Source organism: Castanea sativa, chromosome 8 (genome assembly GCF_040712315.1).
Source record: "Castanea sativa cultivar Marrone di Chiusa Pesio chromosome 8, ASM4071231v1".
Taxonomy (NCBI): Eukaryota; Viridiplantae; Streptophyta; class Magnoliopsida; order Fagales; family Fagaceae; genus Castanea; species Castanea sativa.
Window position 1 is genome coordinate 1,858,745 of NC_134020.1, and position 18,000 is coordinate 1,876,744.

Below are 18,000 nucleotides of genomic sequence, written 5' to 3' on the forward strand. Positions count from 1 at the left end.
ATCCAACAGATTCTGGTGTGTGGATTCAGGGGTTGTACTAATCATATCTCGCAATTCTTTGCAGGGGTTCCGGAGACCGGAGAAAGTTGAATGAAGGAGAACTATTTCTTACTTTGATTGATGGGAGCAAGATTAGGTTGAAGTAGTTGGAGTGTTTAATTTGTGTTTTAAGTCTAGAGTTTTTATATTAGAAGATTTGTTTGTATGTACCTAATGTTCGTAGGAATTTAATTTCTGCAACTTACTTAGGTAAACATGGATATTGTGTTATCTGAAAGACAATGTTGTAATAAAGAAGGATAAAGTGTTTATCCGTTCGAGCAATATTGTAGATGGTCTTTATATTTTAACTCACGATAAGCATGAATTATACAATTCTGAATTAGATAGTAACTCTCATGTGAAATCATTAAAGAGAAAGTTTCCTTCTACTAGTGATGCATATCTATGGCACTTGCATTTAGGTCATATTAATTCAAGTAGGATTCAAAGACTCATCAAAGATGGACTTTACGGCCCATGGATTTTGATGGTTTTCCAGCTTGCGAATCTTGTTTGGAAGGTAAGATGACCAAACAACCTTTTAATGCAAAGGGTAGAAGAACCCAAGATTTGCTAGAACTAGTACATTCAGATGTATGTGGTCCTATGTCAATCCAAGCAAGAGGTGGCTATGAGTATTTCATTACTTTTTGCGATGACTACTCTAGATTTGGTTATGTGTACCTAATGAAACGGAAGTCGAAGCCTTTGAAAAGTTCAAAGAGTTTAGGGCTGAAGTTGAAAATCAATTGGGTAAACACATAAAGGCCATTCGATACTGATCGAGGTGGCGAATACCTTCTTGGTGATTTTAAGGATTACTTGATGAAAATGGGATTATATCCAGTTGGTGCACACTTGGAACTCCACAACAAAATGGTGTAGTAGAAAGAAGGAATAAGACTCTTTTAGATATGGTTAGGTCCATGTTGAGTTATTCGACTCTACCAATTTCTTTTTGGGGATATGCCTTAAATCTTTGCAATGTATCTTCTGAATTTAGTACCTTCGAAGTCTATTCCTAAAACACCCGTAGAGTTGTGGAATGGGCGTAAGCCTAGTATGAGACATCTCCACATTTGGGGTTGTCCAAGGCACATGTGTTGAAAGGAAAGTCGACAAGTTACGATCTAAAACGAAGTGGTATTTTTTGTAGGGTATCCAAAAGGAACAGTTGGAGGTTTATTCTATAGTCATAAGGATAATAAAGTGTTTGTTAGCACAAATGTCAAATTCTTGGAAAATGACTATATGAATAATTTTACTCCTAGAAGTAGAGTTGTCTTGGCTGAAATGAATGAACCTGTAGTTGAACAACCAATGGATGAAATTAGAGATGATGTGACTTTATTAGATACATCACAAGATACTACTCATGAGATGTCTAGTACACAGGTGCCTCGTCGTAGTGGGAGAATTGTTCGGCCTCCTATAAGATTCATAGGTTTGGGAGAAACTTATGAGGCTATCTCAGAAGAGGCTGAATCGGATCCTTACACTTATGATGAAGCAATGAATGATATAGATGCACATCATTGGGTCCAAGCTATGAAATCTGAATTGGATTCTTTGGATTCTATGGATTCTAATCATGTATGGGATCTTGTAAAGGCGCCTAACGACATTAAACCTGTTGGTTGCAAATGGGTTTACAAGAGAAAGAGAGGGATAGATGGAAAGGTTGAAACCTTTAAAGCAAGACTAGTGGCGAAAGGGTATACACAAAAAGAAGGTATTGATTATGATGAAACTTTTTCGCCAGTAGCCATGCTTAAATCTATCAGAATTCTCTTATCCATTGCTGCTCATTATGATTATGAGATTTGGCAAATGGATGTCAAGACTACATTTCTTAATGGCAATCTTGAAGAAGAAATACACATGTTGCAACCAGAAGGTTTCATAGCAAAGAACCAAGAGCATATGGTATGCAAGTTGAATAGGTCCATTTATGGACTTAAACAAGCATCTAGGTCATGGAACATCAGATTTGATCAAGCAATCAAGTCATTTGGTTTTGAACAAAATCTTGATGAACCATGTGTGTACAAAAGACATCGAGACAAAGTAGTAATGTTCCTAGTGCTTTATGTTGATGATATTCTACTCATTGGGAATGATGTAGGGGTAATGTCATCGGTTAAAGTTTGGTTGTCAAGCCAATTTGATATGAAGGACTTGGGTGAGGCTAACTTTATTCTAGGGATCAAGCTTTGGCGAGATCGCAAGAATAAGATGTTAGGCTTATCACAAACTGGATATATAGATAAGGTTCTAGAACGGTTTAGCATGCAAAACTCCAAGAAATGATTGCTTCCTTTTAGACATGGAGTTCCTCCGTCTGATGACCAAAGGCCTAAGACTCAAGAGGAAGAAAATATGATGAGACAAGTTCCTTATGCTTCTGCAGTGGGAAGTCTCATGTATGCCATGCTTTGTACTAGACCAGATATTTGTTATTCGGTTGGCATGGTCGTACCGATATCAATCAAATCCGGGACCAAAACATTGGCAAAGTTTGTAAAGCATATTCTCAAATAACTTAGGAGAACGAGAGATTATATGCTTGTTTACCATAGTGAGGATTTGATTCCCATTGTCTATACGATTCGGACTTTCGGTCCGGTCTAGATTTCGGAAAATCCACTTCGGGATGTGTTTTCACCTTGGGAGGTGGAGCCATAAGTTGGAGGAGTGTCAAGCAATCTTGTATTGCGGACTCCACCATGGAAGTCGAGTACGTTGCCGCTTGTGAAGCAAGGAGAGGCCGTTGTTGGCTCAAGAAATTCCTTTACGATCTTGGTGTAGTGAGAATGGAGCAAGTTCCCATCACATTGTTTTGCGACAATAGTGGAGCGATTGCACAATCCAAAGATCCAAGAAATCACAAGAAAGGAAAGCACATTGAGAGGAAGTACCACATCATTCGAGACATTGTTGCTCGTGGAGAAGTTGTGGTAGCAAAGATTGAAAGTGCAAATAATCTAGCAGATCCTTTTACCAAAGCCTTACCTCAAAGGACTTTCGAGTCACATTTGGAGGGAATGGGAGTTAGATTAATGCACAATAGTCTTTAGGGCAAGTGGGAGATTGTTAGGATTAGTGCCCTTAAATCCTATTGTATGATGCTATGTATGATATTATGTATGACATTATGTATGACATGATGTATGACTTAATATTGTGATTGATAAAGTTGTTTTATTATTATCTAAAATAGTGGTAACATGAATATGGGACATTATCATATAGTCCATGAGATGCATTGTATGTGATTTATGTGAAAAGTCACAGAAGATGTAAATCACAAGTTCTTTGTAAACTCAGAATTTATAGTTCGTAGTCGGTGATGAAATTGGGCATTTCATCTGCGAAGACTATAACATGTCAACTAAGATGATTTGTCTTAATCATGGAAGTGGAAACTTCTAGTTGATATGTTTTAAGAGTTGAAACATATTGAATCGGACATGCTGTCGGATTTATTATTCTTCTAACGACCGTCAAATGAATAATAAATCTCACGACTTCTATTTGCATGAACTCTTAATCTTGAGAGAATAATGGACTCGATCATGAAGTGTAGGTTGCTTTGATATATCGTGAGTGAGATGCGAAGTGACGGTCCAAAACCTCAGTATGTTGGGCAGCCACATTTAGTGTTGATAGAACATATATTCTCAAGATGGAATTCATAGTCTCTTGATAGAGATATAAAATATTTCCTTGAGATAAGTTTAATGGTTTCAGTTATTCAGAGAGTTAGGCCTAACCACTTTAGTAAGAAATTACTAAAGTATATATTTATGAAATTGGATTTCATAAATATATAATGAATAACTTTAAAGAATTAAACCGGGTAGTCAAGGATAAGATGTAGTAATTTACAAAGTGGCAGTCTACATTTATGACTTTGTGTTACTACGAATATTTTATGAAGGGGCTACGTGTATAATAAAGTCTTGGGATATAATTTATTAATAAGGCCTAGAGTGCAATTATATTTATATAGTGGTATTAAATATAATTAATGGTAAGTTTGGACTTGTCAAGAGTTGACGGAAAAGCCCAAGGCCCATTGGAGCTAGTGTCTTATTGGTCCCACTCCAAGCCACACACTAAAGCCCAATTGGAAAGGCCCAATAGGCCAACCCAATTAGATAATCAGTTAGTTATAAAGGAAGAAACATACATAATTTTTATTAGAAGAGATTAGAAAAGAAAAAGAAACGGTGTGTGAGAGAGTGTGAGACACACTTTCATTCTCCCTTTGAAAAACTGATTGAGAGACCACACATCTTGGGCGTAAAGTGGAATTGGAGTGAAGATTAAAAGTGTTCCCAAGTGCTTCTAATCTTTGTTTTGAATTTCCCCACACCAAGGTACGCCATCTTGTTCTTAAATTCTGAAATTTACATAGTGCATGTTATTAATCATGAATGAAATAGATCCTTGTTCGTCGCTTCCGCTGTGGGTTTTGCATGAGATGCAAAACCAGAATTTTTCCTTCAGTTTTATCTATTGAACACCTTCTAGAGCAAGGCCTAGATTAAGGAAGTCCGAGACTGCAACGTTGATTAGGGGCAGACACTTGTCTTTGCCTTTAATCATGCGCTTGGGCACCTGAAAGCTAGACTATAGCGGATTGTAACTGAGGGTGAGATGAGTTGCTTTTAGTTGTCTATCCTTGTAAACAAAGACCTCGGCCTTGAATATTTTGTCCAAGTCTGATTGGTTGAGAAGGTTTAGGTTCGGAACAGTAGCATACTTATTTGTAAATAAAAAACACTATCAGAAAAACAACATAAAAAAAAATTCAATTATGAATGCAATAAACCTAGACCTAAGAACCCCACCTGGTATCCTATCTCTCGTCGGACAGTGAAGGCCATTGTGCCACTCCCCTGAGACAATTAGAAAATCCTTGTTCATGCCTTTGTTGGACTCAGGGAGGCACAAAATGAGCCTGACCTCAGGAACCCTAGTCTTTAGGTAGTACCCCTTCCCTTTTAAATGGTCAAGGTTGTAAATCCAATTGACATCCTAGTGGGTGAGGTTCAAGCCCATCTTCTCATTAAGGCCTTCGACACTACCTAGAATCCTAAACATATTAAGGGCACTCTGGGTAGGGGAAAGCCTATGAGCTATCAAGTAATCCTTAGTGACTCTACCCATGGGGATTCTCATCCCTCCTTCTATAAAGGTAATCATTAGGATTACTACTTCTTCCTCATACCTCTTGGTGTGCCACTCCCCCTGTTCGCAATACCTAATAGAAACCCCTAATGGGATTCGGTATTGAGCCTTCAAGCTCTCTATACCCTCTGGGATGTTTACTAGGTAAGTGAATCTCCCCATATGAAAAGAAAGTTAAAGGAAACTAAGGAGACGAGGTGAAATTAGATAGGCCGAGGAAGAGGGATATCTAAATAAAAAGAAAGAAAGAATGGATCGAAGAGGAGAAAGAAAGAAAAAATTGCTAAAGACAACTTACGGGAGAGAATAAAGGCTCTTTGGACTAGCACTTGATTTTTGAGAGTGCAAAAAGTGAGGTAGATGAAGCTTTTGAACAATATATATATATGAAAGAGGAAAGCAAGTGGGAAAATTCCCGCTCAAGTTCCAATAAAATCCCCAGCCGTTGGATCTCCATCATACTATAGAACGTGGGGAAAATGGAGCCACAGAAATTAATTGCAGGCGCGTCCCGGATGCCAAAATGTCTATAGCGTGCTTCTAGGCAGTTGAAAAGATGCCTACACAGACAGAAATGATGTAAGGGAAGAGAAGAATTAATATCGTAATATTGAAATACCTTTTTATCCGAGGAGCAAAAGAAGAGAATTTCGAGGGGCTATTGTAATGATAAAAGGCCCAGAAATGTGTATTGGGTCGTGGGCCTTGTCCGAGGTTGCTTAGTAGTCCGAGGACAAGTAGACGCTAGTGAAGGGGTAAGAATCAGTGGGTTACGAAAAGGTTATGATTATAAGAATCCAGGAAGGTAGTCTGAGGAGGAATGCCTCTTAAGCTAATCAAAGCAAATGTCAGAAGGTGTGGTCTGCCATCAAGAGCAACTCTCTGGAGGATTCTATTAATAAGGATAAACATCAGGAAATCATAGGACAAAGGGAAGCTAAGAAATATCTAAAAGAAAGCTGCTACCACCGCATTGAATGCTCTGCAACTAACTCTCTAGCCGCATTAATGTGGAGGTGATACCTGAACAGTGATATTCAGCCTTACAGCTACTCTTAGAGACTTCAAGAAGGTACTGATGGGACAAGGATGAAAGCCAGCAACTCGACTTACACGTGGAGGGTGGAGATGAAAGAAATAGGATAATATAAGAAAGAAAGAAGCCCTTTAGAGGGGCAAATCGAAGAGTCAATAGAAAAAACACTGTAGCAGCAAGAACAGAAACTGTAATCAAGTCTAACAGAAATATATCCAAGAATTGTTCTCCTCGGACGTTGCCGGGGAATGAAAGCTTTACATAAAGCTTGTTTTTCTTTGCTTCATTATTAGCTTTAGTCCATTGTAAGCCTTGTTAAATTTATTAAAGCCTAGTTTTTAGCTCATTCTCTACAAATTCATTGTGTTGGGCTTTTTGGGGCTTAATCCTCTTACCTTTTGGGCTTAGGACTCAAATCGCGCCCTTACAACTAGCATTATGCCCGTGCAATGCACGGCTTAATTGAAATTTATATGTAAATAATTTTTTTTTAATTTACTTAAAATAAATAATAAAAATAAATGAATATTTTTACTTTTAAATTACATAATGAATGCAAGTTGTGTGAAACTAAGGTATCATAAAATACATACATACATATATATATATATATGCATACATACATATACATAATGATTTTCAATAATACATTGAACTTTAAGGCTCAATTAATCACATATATTTAAATGGAAAACCCTTGAATTTAATAGTTAAAAACTATCCAAAACAATAATTGAGATCATGTTTAAGTGAAACCTCAATTCAATAATGAAGAACAATCTAAATTATTAAACATTTAAAAATTTGAAGTAAAGAGAGACTAACATGAGAATTTAATTTTTGTCCTTGAAAGCGTGGAAGAAGGCACTGAAACTTGAGTGAGTTTCACCCTACTAAGTTTAAGTTTAAACTTAAATTTTAAGTCATGTGCGTGGCACGCTACATATGTGTGTATATGCATGAAATATGATCTGAATTTAATATTTATTGCAGAAAAGAGGTGGTATAGCCTTACCCCTGTCTAGCTAATTGTTATAATTTCTTCGTGTAGCGCGAGTATATGCATAAAAAATGATCTGAATTTAACATTTATTGTGAAAAAGAGGCGGTGTAGTCTTACCCTTATCTGGCTAATTCTTGTTATAATCCCTTTGTTTTATAGGGGGGAGAAAACCCTTCTTTTATATAAAAAAAATAATAATAATAATAAGGTCAGCGTTAATATATAATAGTTAAGATATTAATCTTTGGAAATTGTATCTCATACAAATTAGTATTTCAATAGTGGGTTTTGGTAATTAGAAGTTAGCGCATAGTAATTAATAATTAGAAAATTACTTTGAAATTTTTTTAAGCCAACCCTTAAAAAAAATTTAGTAGAGTTCAAATCAAGTTAATAAATTATCTCTCTATTCAATTTTTCTTTAAATCATTTTAATAAAATTTTACTTATAAAGCTATTATTAGTAAACACTTCTTAGGCTTATCTATTTAGCTTTGTTTCCAAATTTATATAAACTATTTTATTATATTTTTTTTTCCGAAGAATATAACACAAAAAAAACCTATAAACAACAATTTACATTCAATATAAAGAATATAATCAAAATTATTTGTAATTTAAAATTAATAATTTAAGACAACTTATAAATTAAGATATAAATTTAGAAAAAGAACAAAGAATTAACCTGCTTATTTTCTCTATCACTTTGAGAGATGAAAGTGTGAGTATGTAACTAAAACCTGAACCAGTTATTATAGAAGAGAATAAATGAGTACAAAAGTTTAATATTATGAATTGGGTTAAAATGTATGTGAGAAGTTTTTATTAATTTTTTTGAAGTTAAAGAAAAATAGCTTAAAAAAATGAAAAAAATAATAATGAAGAAAGAATGCATACTGTAAGGGCGTGAGTTGGATCCTAAGCCCAAAAGTTAATGGGAGTAAGGCCCAACGAGCCTAACACAATGAATTTGTAGAGAGTGGGTTGGAAACTAGGCTTTAATAAGTTGGACAACGACTATTGGTGGATCCAGATGACAAGAAAAACTAAGATAAACAAGTTTTATGCAAAATAACTTTTCCTTGGCAAAGTTCGAGGAAAATAGCTCTTGTATATATCTTTTCTAAACTTGGTTACAATTTCAGTTCTTGTTGCTACAGTATTCTCTGAACAGAGTCTTTTGATGAACCTCTCCCTTCTCCTGGAGGATTTCTTACATTATGTAGCCCCTTTTAGTTGATCTTGGCCCTCCATTTGTTGATCATATAAGCCACTACTCAAGTGCTTGTCCCATCAGATGCCTTCTTAAATCTTCTGTAAGTTGCGGCAACCAAAATAGCACTGTTCAGGGGTCTTCTCCACATAAATGCGGCCAGAGAGTTTGGTGGGGTGAAATAAATATGGTAGCATCTACCATCCTTTCAAACACACCAGGACAACCCCCTCTTTAAAGCTCTTTCTTGATAGTGCGACCTCCTCTGGCAATGTGCCCTCAAGGTGGCCATGGCTCACCTCCTTGGCCTTGCCATCTGAGGGTATGATCTTCTTGGAACTGCATCGGCCTCTTCGGCATCGGATATGACATGTGCCACTATTACATTATTAAATTTTTGTATCCCACAATAGTCCCTAAAAACTCCATTTTTTCCCTCTTTGTCCGAGGAGAAAAGTGGGGTTTTGATCCTGAGATTAACTCCACACGCTTCTTTGATTTTCCAACATGAGAACGTCGCCTCCAATTTTTTGTAACCGTTCCTAACGCTTTGGAGTCTGCAACATCTCATTAAATGCTCCATGCAGCGCCTTGTCCCCCACGTCCTATGGTGAGATGGAGATCCTACAGCTAGTATTTTTCCTCGAAATTTGGGTGGGGTAACTCCCACTCAATTATACTTCCTATATAAGGTGCTTGGGGGACTCATTTCTCCCATTTTCCAAATCTTCAAACTATCAAGAAGCTTTTGAGGTGACTTCAGTCATTATTTTCGTAAGTTCCCTGTTTATCCCAACCATTCTCTTAAGTTCTTTTCTCCTTGACCAATCTCGTCAGCCTTCTGTTTTCAATTTTTTTTCTTCAAAAAACTTCTTTCCCTTCACCTTAGCTTGTTTAAATGAGTAGGTTTGTTCACTTGGTAGATACCCCCGCAAGTATAGAGGGGTTTAGGGCCCTTTATCATATCCCCCGGGGTGTCTTTTTGTGGTATTGCCCTCTGGGTGAGTGGCATACCTTCAAAAGAGAGGGGGAGGTCGTTATTCCCATGATCGCCTTCATAGAAGGGGGAATGAGGCTTCCCATGGGTACGGTGACCAGGGACTATTTGATTGCCCATAGGATCTACCATCATCAATGTAGGCCCAACCTGTTTAGGGTCATAGGTAGAAAAGACGCTCTTAACGAGCAAATGGAGTTAGGCCTCACCTAGCATGACATTGTTTGGATGTATGAGTGCCATCTGCTTGTAGACTCTAGCTACCATCTTAAGTTTAGGTCTTTCAAATTTAGGCTTATCTCGTGTCTCCCCAAATCAAACAAGGGCATGAAAGATGACTTTTTGATTGTCTCGAGTGAATGGCATGATGGTCTTCACTACCCAACCCAAGAGGGAGCGCCAGGTAGGGTACCCAAGGTTTTGGTCCTTTAACATGGGAATTAGTTTGTAGTTTGCTTCTTTCTTCATTTCTTTAGTAGTTTGTTTCTTTTTGACTGATGATTCGCCTTTCTAACTGTGATTTTGCCTTTTGGCTATTTTTGCAGATAAAATATTCGTGGCCCCCAACCTTAACTTTGTCAACATACCAAATCTCAACAGGGTGCTAAGATCCAAGGTGTTTATGAGCAAGGATAGCCAACTAAGAGCTGTCCATCTCATCCTTGATTTCAAGCCCTTGTTCAACAAGTTTCAGCATGTGGGCAATGTGATCAGAGCGTGTGATCGTCAACTGGCTTAGATTGACATTTCATTGCCCGGATTCCTAGCCCGAGAAGGTACCATGTAGGTCGAGTTACCCTCCCATTGTTCCCCCTGTGAAGAAGGTTTTCGAGAGAAGAAACAACTTATTCGCGCCTGTCACTCGAGGAGGAGATAGACCAATTTCGGCTCAAGGAAGAGAGGGAGGAGTAGGGGGAGCCCGTGATTGAGGTCTTGGATTTGGAAGACGAGCTTTATAGATCTTCAGGTGTTTGTTCTACCAAAATTTTTCTTGCACGTATAACCAGTAGCTTGGAAGAAGAAGAAATGTCATTGGAAAGGAAGAGAAGGTCAAGGCTCTACGAAGTCCTCACGGGCAAGTCCAAGGGGCTAGCGTCTAAGGATGCCTTGGGCTCCCAACTTCCTCCTCCCCTTCCTTCTCTTCCTCTTCCTCTAGTTTCCCCATTCGCGCCTATCAATCTGAAGAAGAGAAAGAAGGACAAAGTGGTAATTAAGGAGGGGGAGTTGGTCCCTACCACTGAAGGGGTTCCTCTGAAGATGCCCAAGACAGCCAAGGACAGGCATATGGCTTCCTTGGCCGAGAGTAAGGAGGCTGAGCATGTGGCTGAGATGCGTCCTCCGAACCCGGCGTGGAATCCTTGGCTAGAGCTGGACGAGGCCATTATACCATGGAACTCCACCATTAAGGACTTCCAGAGAGGGAACGCCTATTATCTTGCCAACGCACTAGAGCAGCCCCTTTTGTTTGAAGGATATGGCTGCTCTAAAAAACGTGAAGCAACAGGATCTATTTTTGTCCTTAGCCGTGGTAAGTTTTTCGATGCACCTTACTAACTTCATGATAGGGTATCTTTTTCTTATCTGATGGGGTATTCCTTTGTCATTTTTGTGCAGGCAATCCAGGAGGTTTTCATGACTAAAGAGTGGGTGAAAGTTGCCTAGTCTAAGGCTAGGCTCCTGGACAATCTTCGGGCAGAGACTAGTAAGTCTTTGGCCACCACCGAGCAGAAGAATAAGGAGCTTACCCAGAAGTTGGCTTCTGAGGATAGGGGAAGGAAAAGTGCTGAGGCTAGCCTCAAGAATGCTTAGGCCCAAGCCGAGGAGTAGCATAAAAAGCTCCACTATGCGAAGATAGAGCTGGCCACAGCCAACCAGCATGTTATGGATCTGAAGGTAGAGCTGGGGAAGGCTAAGGAGGCTGCTCGGGTGGTTCAGGCGGTTCAAGCGGCTGCAGATGCTTCAGGGTAGAAATTCTATGACCTTGGAGTGTAGGAGATTGAGGCTCGGCTGACTAATGAGTTGGTTGGGGTCTGCAGGGACTACTGCCTCGAGGTATGGACCGAGGCGTTGAACTTGGCTGGAGTTCCTGCTACCTCGGAGTGGAGGAGGGTTGAAAATGTGTACTATCCACAAGACCTCTGAGAAGCTCCTAAAGCAGCCTCAAGCCTTGAGACGGATGCTGCCCCTGCTACAACAGCACTAGCGCAACCTCCCAGCACCTAAGCCCCTCTTCCCCCCCTAAGACCTCCAAAGGGCCTGGCAAGGCTAGTGACCTAGGCCAAAGGACAGAGGTGGCCAAGGGCAAGAAGACTGCCCAAGGCATAACTTGGCTAGAGGATAAGGGCAAAGGCAAAGAAGCTGAAACTCTGCCAAAGACCAAAGGCTCAGAGGCTTACCAAGGCAAGGGAGTTGCTCCTAAGGCAAAGGAGTCCGAGCCGGTCAAGCCTCAAGTTGTAGCCCAAGAGAAGTATGCTACCTCGGGCAAGGCTACTGATCCTTCTGTTTCCTAGCTAGCTAGCAAAGAAGATCCTTCACCTCCAGCCCAAACCTAGCTTAGGGTTTCCCCTTTTTTTAATGTATTTTTCTTTCTACTTAGTTTGTTGTTTATCTTCCTTAAGATGTATCTACTTTGCCTTTTTCAAGATTGAACTTTAATGAAAAACATTACACTCTTTCATACTTAACTGTGTTTGTGCAAAGTTACATATGATGTCTCTTCTATTCAATGCTTAAATGGTCTAAACATAATCTGATTTGAAATGTTTTTACACTCTTAATTTTAACAGCTACTTAAGCAAGTAGGGGTCTAGCTATTACATCCTATGCAAATGGCAACACCTTGGGCTAATTTCTCCCAACCCATGATGTTCAACAAAGTGTAATTAAACTTCAATACATACCTTAAGTATAGTTAACTCAAAGGATCTTGTACGTTGTTGGATTCTCCTTTAACTTTAAACAATGGTGAAGCATCTATCCATTCAAGGCTCCACATAACCTTGCATTTAATAGTAGATCTATGGAGTTGTAGGTGACAATTAGCTCACGAACAAATGATGGATATACTTGCAAATGCTTTAAGTGATGCTCAAGAGTGTCCTTTCAATTAAGTTATTACTGTTAGGATTAGTGCCCTTAAATCCTATTGTATGATGCTATGTATGATATTATGTATGACATTATGTATGACATGATGTATGACTTAATATTGTGATTGATAAAGTTATTTTATTATTATCTAAAATAATGGTAACATGAATATTGAACATTATCATATAGTCCATGAGATGCATTGTATGTGATTTATGTGAAAAGTCACAGAAGATGTAAATCACAAGTTCTTTGTAAACTCAGAATATATAGTTCGTAGTCGGTGATGAAATTGGGCATTTCATTTGCGAAGACTATAACGTGTCAACTAAGATGATTTGTCTTGATCATGGAAGTGGAAACTTCTAGTTGATATGTTGATATGTTTTAAGAGTTAAAATATATTGAAAAGGACCGCTGTGAGATTTATTATTTTTCTAACGACTGTCAAATGAATAATAAATCTCACAACTTCTATTTGCATGAACTCTTAATCCTGAGAGAATAATGGACCTGATCATGAAGTGTAGGTTGCTTTGATATATCAGGAGTGAGATCTAAAGTTACGGTCAAAACCTCAGTATGTTGGGCAGCCACATTTAGTGTTGATGGAACATATATTCTCAAGATGGAATTCATAGTCTCTTGATGGAGATATAAAATATTCCCTTGAGATAAGTTTAATGGGTTCAGTTATTCAAAGAGTTAGGCCTAACCACTTTAGTAAGAAATTGCTAAAGTATATATTTATGAAATTAGATTTCATAAATATATAATGAATAACTTTAAAGAATTAAACCAGGTACTCAAGGATAAGATGTAGTAATTTACAAAGTGGCAGTCTACGTTTATGACTTTGTGTTACTACGAATATTTTATGAAGGGGTTACGTGTTTAATAAAGTCTTGGGATATAATTTATTAATAAGGCCTAGAGTGCAATTATATTTATATAGTGGTATTAAATATAATTAATGGTAACTTTGGACTTGTCAAGAGTTGACGGAAAAGCCCAAGGCCCATTGGAGCTAGTGTCTTATTGGTCCCTTTTGGTCCCACTCCAAGCCACACACTAAAGCCCAATTGGAAAGGCCCAATAGGCCAGCCCAATTAGATAATCAGTTAGTTATAAAGAGAGAAACATACAAAATTTTTTATAAGATGAGATTAAAAAAGAAAAAGAAACGGTGTGAGAGAGTGTGAGACACACTTTCATTCTCCCTTTGAAAAACTGATTGAGAGACCACACATCTTGGGCCTAAAGTGGAATTGGAGTGAAGATTAAAAGTGTTCCCAAGTGCTTCTAATCTTTTTTTTGAATTTCTCCACACCAAGGTACGCTATCTTGTTCTTAAATTCTGAAATTTATTTAGTGCACGTTATCAATCATGAATGAAATAGATCCTAGTTCGTCGCTTCCGCTGTGGGTTTTGCATGAGATGCAAAACTAGAATTTTTCCTTCAATTACAATGAGAGTCTTGGTTATTCACCATAGCTAGGCTGGTTACTAATTTACCCAAGGCATGTGATTTAAGGAGCCTAACATGGCCAAGGTTTTGTTTAGTATTCTCATAATCAAAGAAATATTAATTTACTCAAGGCATGTGGTATGAGGAACCAGAAATGGCCATGGTTCTGCTTAAGACTTAGTTAGATGCTTAGCAATGCTAATTTACCCAAGGCATGTGGTCCAAGGAACTAGACATAACCAAGGTTCTGTTTAACACTTACACAAATAATAAAGAATATTAATTTATCCAAGGTATGTGGTCCGAGGAGCTAGGCATGATCAAGGTTCTGTTTAATACTTAAACAAGTAGCCAAGAATATTAACTTACCCAAGGTATGTGGTCCAAGGATCCTGACATGACCAAGGTTCTGTTTAATATTCAAACAAGTAATGAAGAGTATTAATTTACCCAAGGTATGTGGTTCGAGGAGCCAGGCATTACTGAGGTTCTATTTAATACTTAAACAAGTAAACAAGAATATTAATTTACCCAAGGTATGTGGTCCGAAGAGCCAAGCATGACTAAGGTTCTATTTAATATTCAGACAAGTAGCCAAAAATATTAATTTACCCAAGGTATGTGATCCGAGGAGCCAGGCATGACCGAGGTTCTATTTAATATTTAAACAAGTAATCAAGAATATTAATTTACTCAAGGTATGTAGTCCGAGGAGCCAGGCATGGCCAAGGTTTTGTTTAATATTCAGACAAGTAGCCAAAAATATTAATTTACCCAAGGTATGTGGTTCGAGGAGCCGGACATAACCGAGGTTCTGTTTAATATTCAAACAAGTAATGAAGAGTATTAATTTACCCAAGGTATGTGGTTCGAGAAGCCAGGCATGACCAGGTTTTGTTTAATACTTAAATAAGTAATCAAGATGACACATAACATCACAAATAAAAACATGGCAGAGTTGCCTTTCATTTATAATAATACATTCATAGGTTATTTATATTCCAGGAGCATGGTACAAAATTTTCTTCTAGATCTTCTAGGAAGTATGCACCTATACCAGCTACCAAGGTGATAAGATATGATCCTTCCCAATTGGCCCCCAACTTTCCACATGCTATGTTTTTTGCAGTTCCCACAACCTTCCTTAATACCTAGTCATTAGGGGCTAACAATCTTAACTTTACACTTGAGTCATACCCCTGTTTGAGTTTCTGTTGATAATATGCTAATTGAACAATGACATTTTCTCTCCGTTCTTTAATTAAATCCAGGCTCTTTTCTAGTAGGTTGTCATTGTTGTTTGGAGCGAATAAGCTTGTCCTCGGCGTTGGAAATCTAGTCTTTAGAGGAATCATAACCTCGGCCCTATAAGTCATTGAAAAGGGAGTTTCACCTGTGGACCTACGATGGGTAGTCTGATATGTCCAAAGAACATGTGGCAGCTTTTCCAACTATTTACCCTTTGCATCATCCAACCTCTTTTTGAGTCCATTCACTATGACTTTATTGACAGCCTCAGCCTATCCATTCCCTTGTGGATAAGCCAAAGTTGAGTACCTATTCTTGATACCCAATTCTTAATAGTACCTTCTGAAAGCTTTGCTATCAAACTGAAGACCATTGTCTGAGATGAGGGTATGAGGAATCCCAAATCGAGTGACAATATTCTTCCATACAAACCTCTTAGCATCCATGTCTCTAATATTTGCCAGTGGCTTCTCTTCAACGCACTTGGTGAACTAGTTAATGCCAACCAAAAGCCACCTCCTATTTACTGCTACTTTAGGGAAAAGGGCCCTACAATATCCAAGTCCCATTGAGCAAAAGGCCAGGGAGTAGACAGAGGGTTAAGCACACCCCTTGGTTGATGAATGTTTGGAGCAAATCCTTGGCATTGGTCACACTTCTTCACATATTCTTGTGCTCCCTTTTGCATATTTGGCCACCAATATCCCTGAGTGAGGGCCCAGTGAGACAATGATTTGCCTCCCGTATGACTTCCACAAATCCCCTCATGTAGCTCTTCTTGGAGTGGTTCTACTACTTCAGGATGGATGCATAACAAATATGGTCCAGAGATAGAGCGCTTGTACAACTTCTAATCCTCAGACAACTAAAACCGAAGAGCTTTTCTCCAAACTTTATTGGCCTTCCCCTTCTCCTCTAGCAAGAGGTCATCCTTAAGGAACAGCACAATCGGATCCATCAAACTAGGCCCTACCCTAATTTGATAAATCTGAGCCATCTCTCATTTCATCTCAGTGGGCTTACATAAATCCTTGCCCAGGATAACCCGAGGTAAGCTCTGTGCCGAGGAGGTTGTGAGAGTGGCAAGAGAATGTTTCTGTTTCTAGGGATTTGCTATAAGACGAAAGACTCAAACCCTGATTGTAGGTGCCTAGCTTGACTCAAATATCCTTGCATCCTCAAATCCCTAGCTTTTAATTCCCCATTTACCTGGCCAACAACAAACCTTGAATCTAAAAATACCTCTACTGTTCTTCCTCCCATTTTTTGAACCATATCCATCCCAACCAGCAAAGCCTCATACTCGGCCTCATTGTTCCTGGCTGAGAAGCCCAACCTCAAGGATTTCTCAATAATGATCTTCTTAGGAGATACTAAAACTAGCCCCACTCCAGATCCTCTTTGATTAGCTACACCATCAACGTATACCCTCCAAGTTAGAGGTTCTTGTAAAGACACCGTCCAAACTGATTTTCCATCCATGTTCTGCTTTTCTCCCTCCTCTTCTAGTGGAGATTTAGTAAACTCAGCCCCCAAATCAGCAAGGACCTGACCTTTAATAGAGGTACGAGGTATATACTTGATTTTAAAAGCCCCTAGGATCGTACCCTATTTGGCAATCCTTCCTATGTAGTCAGCGCTCCGAAGTAGGGATTGAAGAGGAAGTTGGATTAAAACCACAACTGTGTGGGCTTGGAAGTAATGAGCGAGCTTACGTGTAGCATGCACCACTGCCAAAATGGCCTTCTCCAGTGGTAGGTATCAAACCTCTGCTTCATGCAATGGCTTGCTCACATAATAAACTGGAGTCCGCACTCCATTGTTAACTTGTATCAGTACTAAGCTTATTGCTTGGAAGGATACAACAACGTAAGCAAATTGAACTTCCTCTTCCTCAGGGCTGGACATAATAGGTGGTCGAGAAAGGTATTCCTTTAACTGCTGGAAGGCCAGGGCACACTCTTCGGTCCATTAAAATCCCTTCCACTTATGCAACAATTAGAAGAAGGGCCTACACTTGTTTGCTGAACGAGAAATGAATCTATTCAAAGCAGCAGTCATTCCTATAAACTTCTGGACCTCTTTGGGATTCCAAGGAGGTCGTAGATTTTTTATTGTTCTAATCTGATCAAGGTTGACCTCGATTCCATGATGAGTGACCATATAACCCCGAAACTTGCCAGAGCCGATGTCGAAAGAACACTTAGAAGCATTAAGGTGCAATTTGTGTTTCCTCAGTATCTCAAAAATATTCCTGAGGTCATTTACGTGCTCAGACTCCACTTTACTCTTTACCACCATATCATCTATGTAGACCTCAATATTTTTGCCTAGTTATGATTCAAACTTCTTGGTAATCATCCTCTGATAAGTAGACCCTGCATTTTTCAAAGGGCATCACTTTGTAATGATAATTCCCAGTAGGCGTAACGAAGGCAATTTTTTCTTGATCATCTAGAGCTAATGGTATCTGATGATATCCTTGGAAAGCATCCAAGAAGCTCATTTGAGGATGGCCTCCAGTTGAATCCACTAATTGGTCTATTTGAGACATGGGAAAGGGATCCCTTGGGCAAGCTTTATTCAAATCCATGAAGTCTACACATACTCACACTTTCCACTTTTCTTCCTTACCACCACTGTATTGGCTAATCACTTAGGGTAAAAGACCTCCTTTATGGCGCCGACCAATTTAAGCTTAACCAC

General features: G+C 38.8%; 1 protein-coding gene across 1 annotated transcript; it reads right to left on the reverse strand.

The window, feature by feature from the left end:
• Positions 1-16,407: 16,407 nt before the first annotated feature.
• Positions 16,408-17,595, reverse strand: LOC142607626 (uncharacterized). The gene is made up of 2 exons (XM_075779184.1): positions 17,310-17,595; positions 16,408-16,847 (listed from the first exon to the last, which is right to left on the reverse strand). The coding sequence occupies exons 1-2, from the start codon at positions 17,593-17,595 to the stop codon at positions 16,408-16,410; spliced, it is 726 nt and encodes a 241-aa protein (XP_075635299.1).
• Positions 17,596-18,000: the final 405 nt, after the last annotated feature.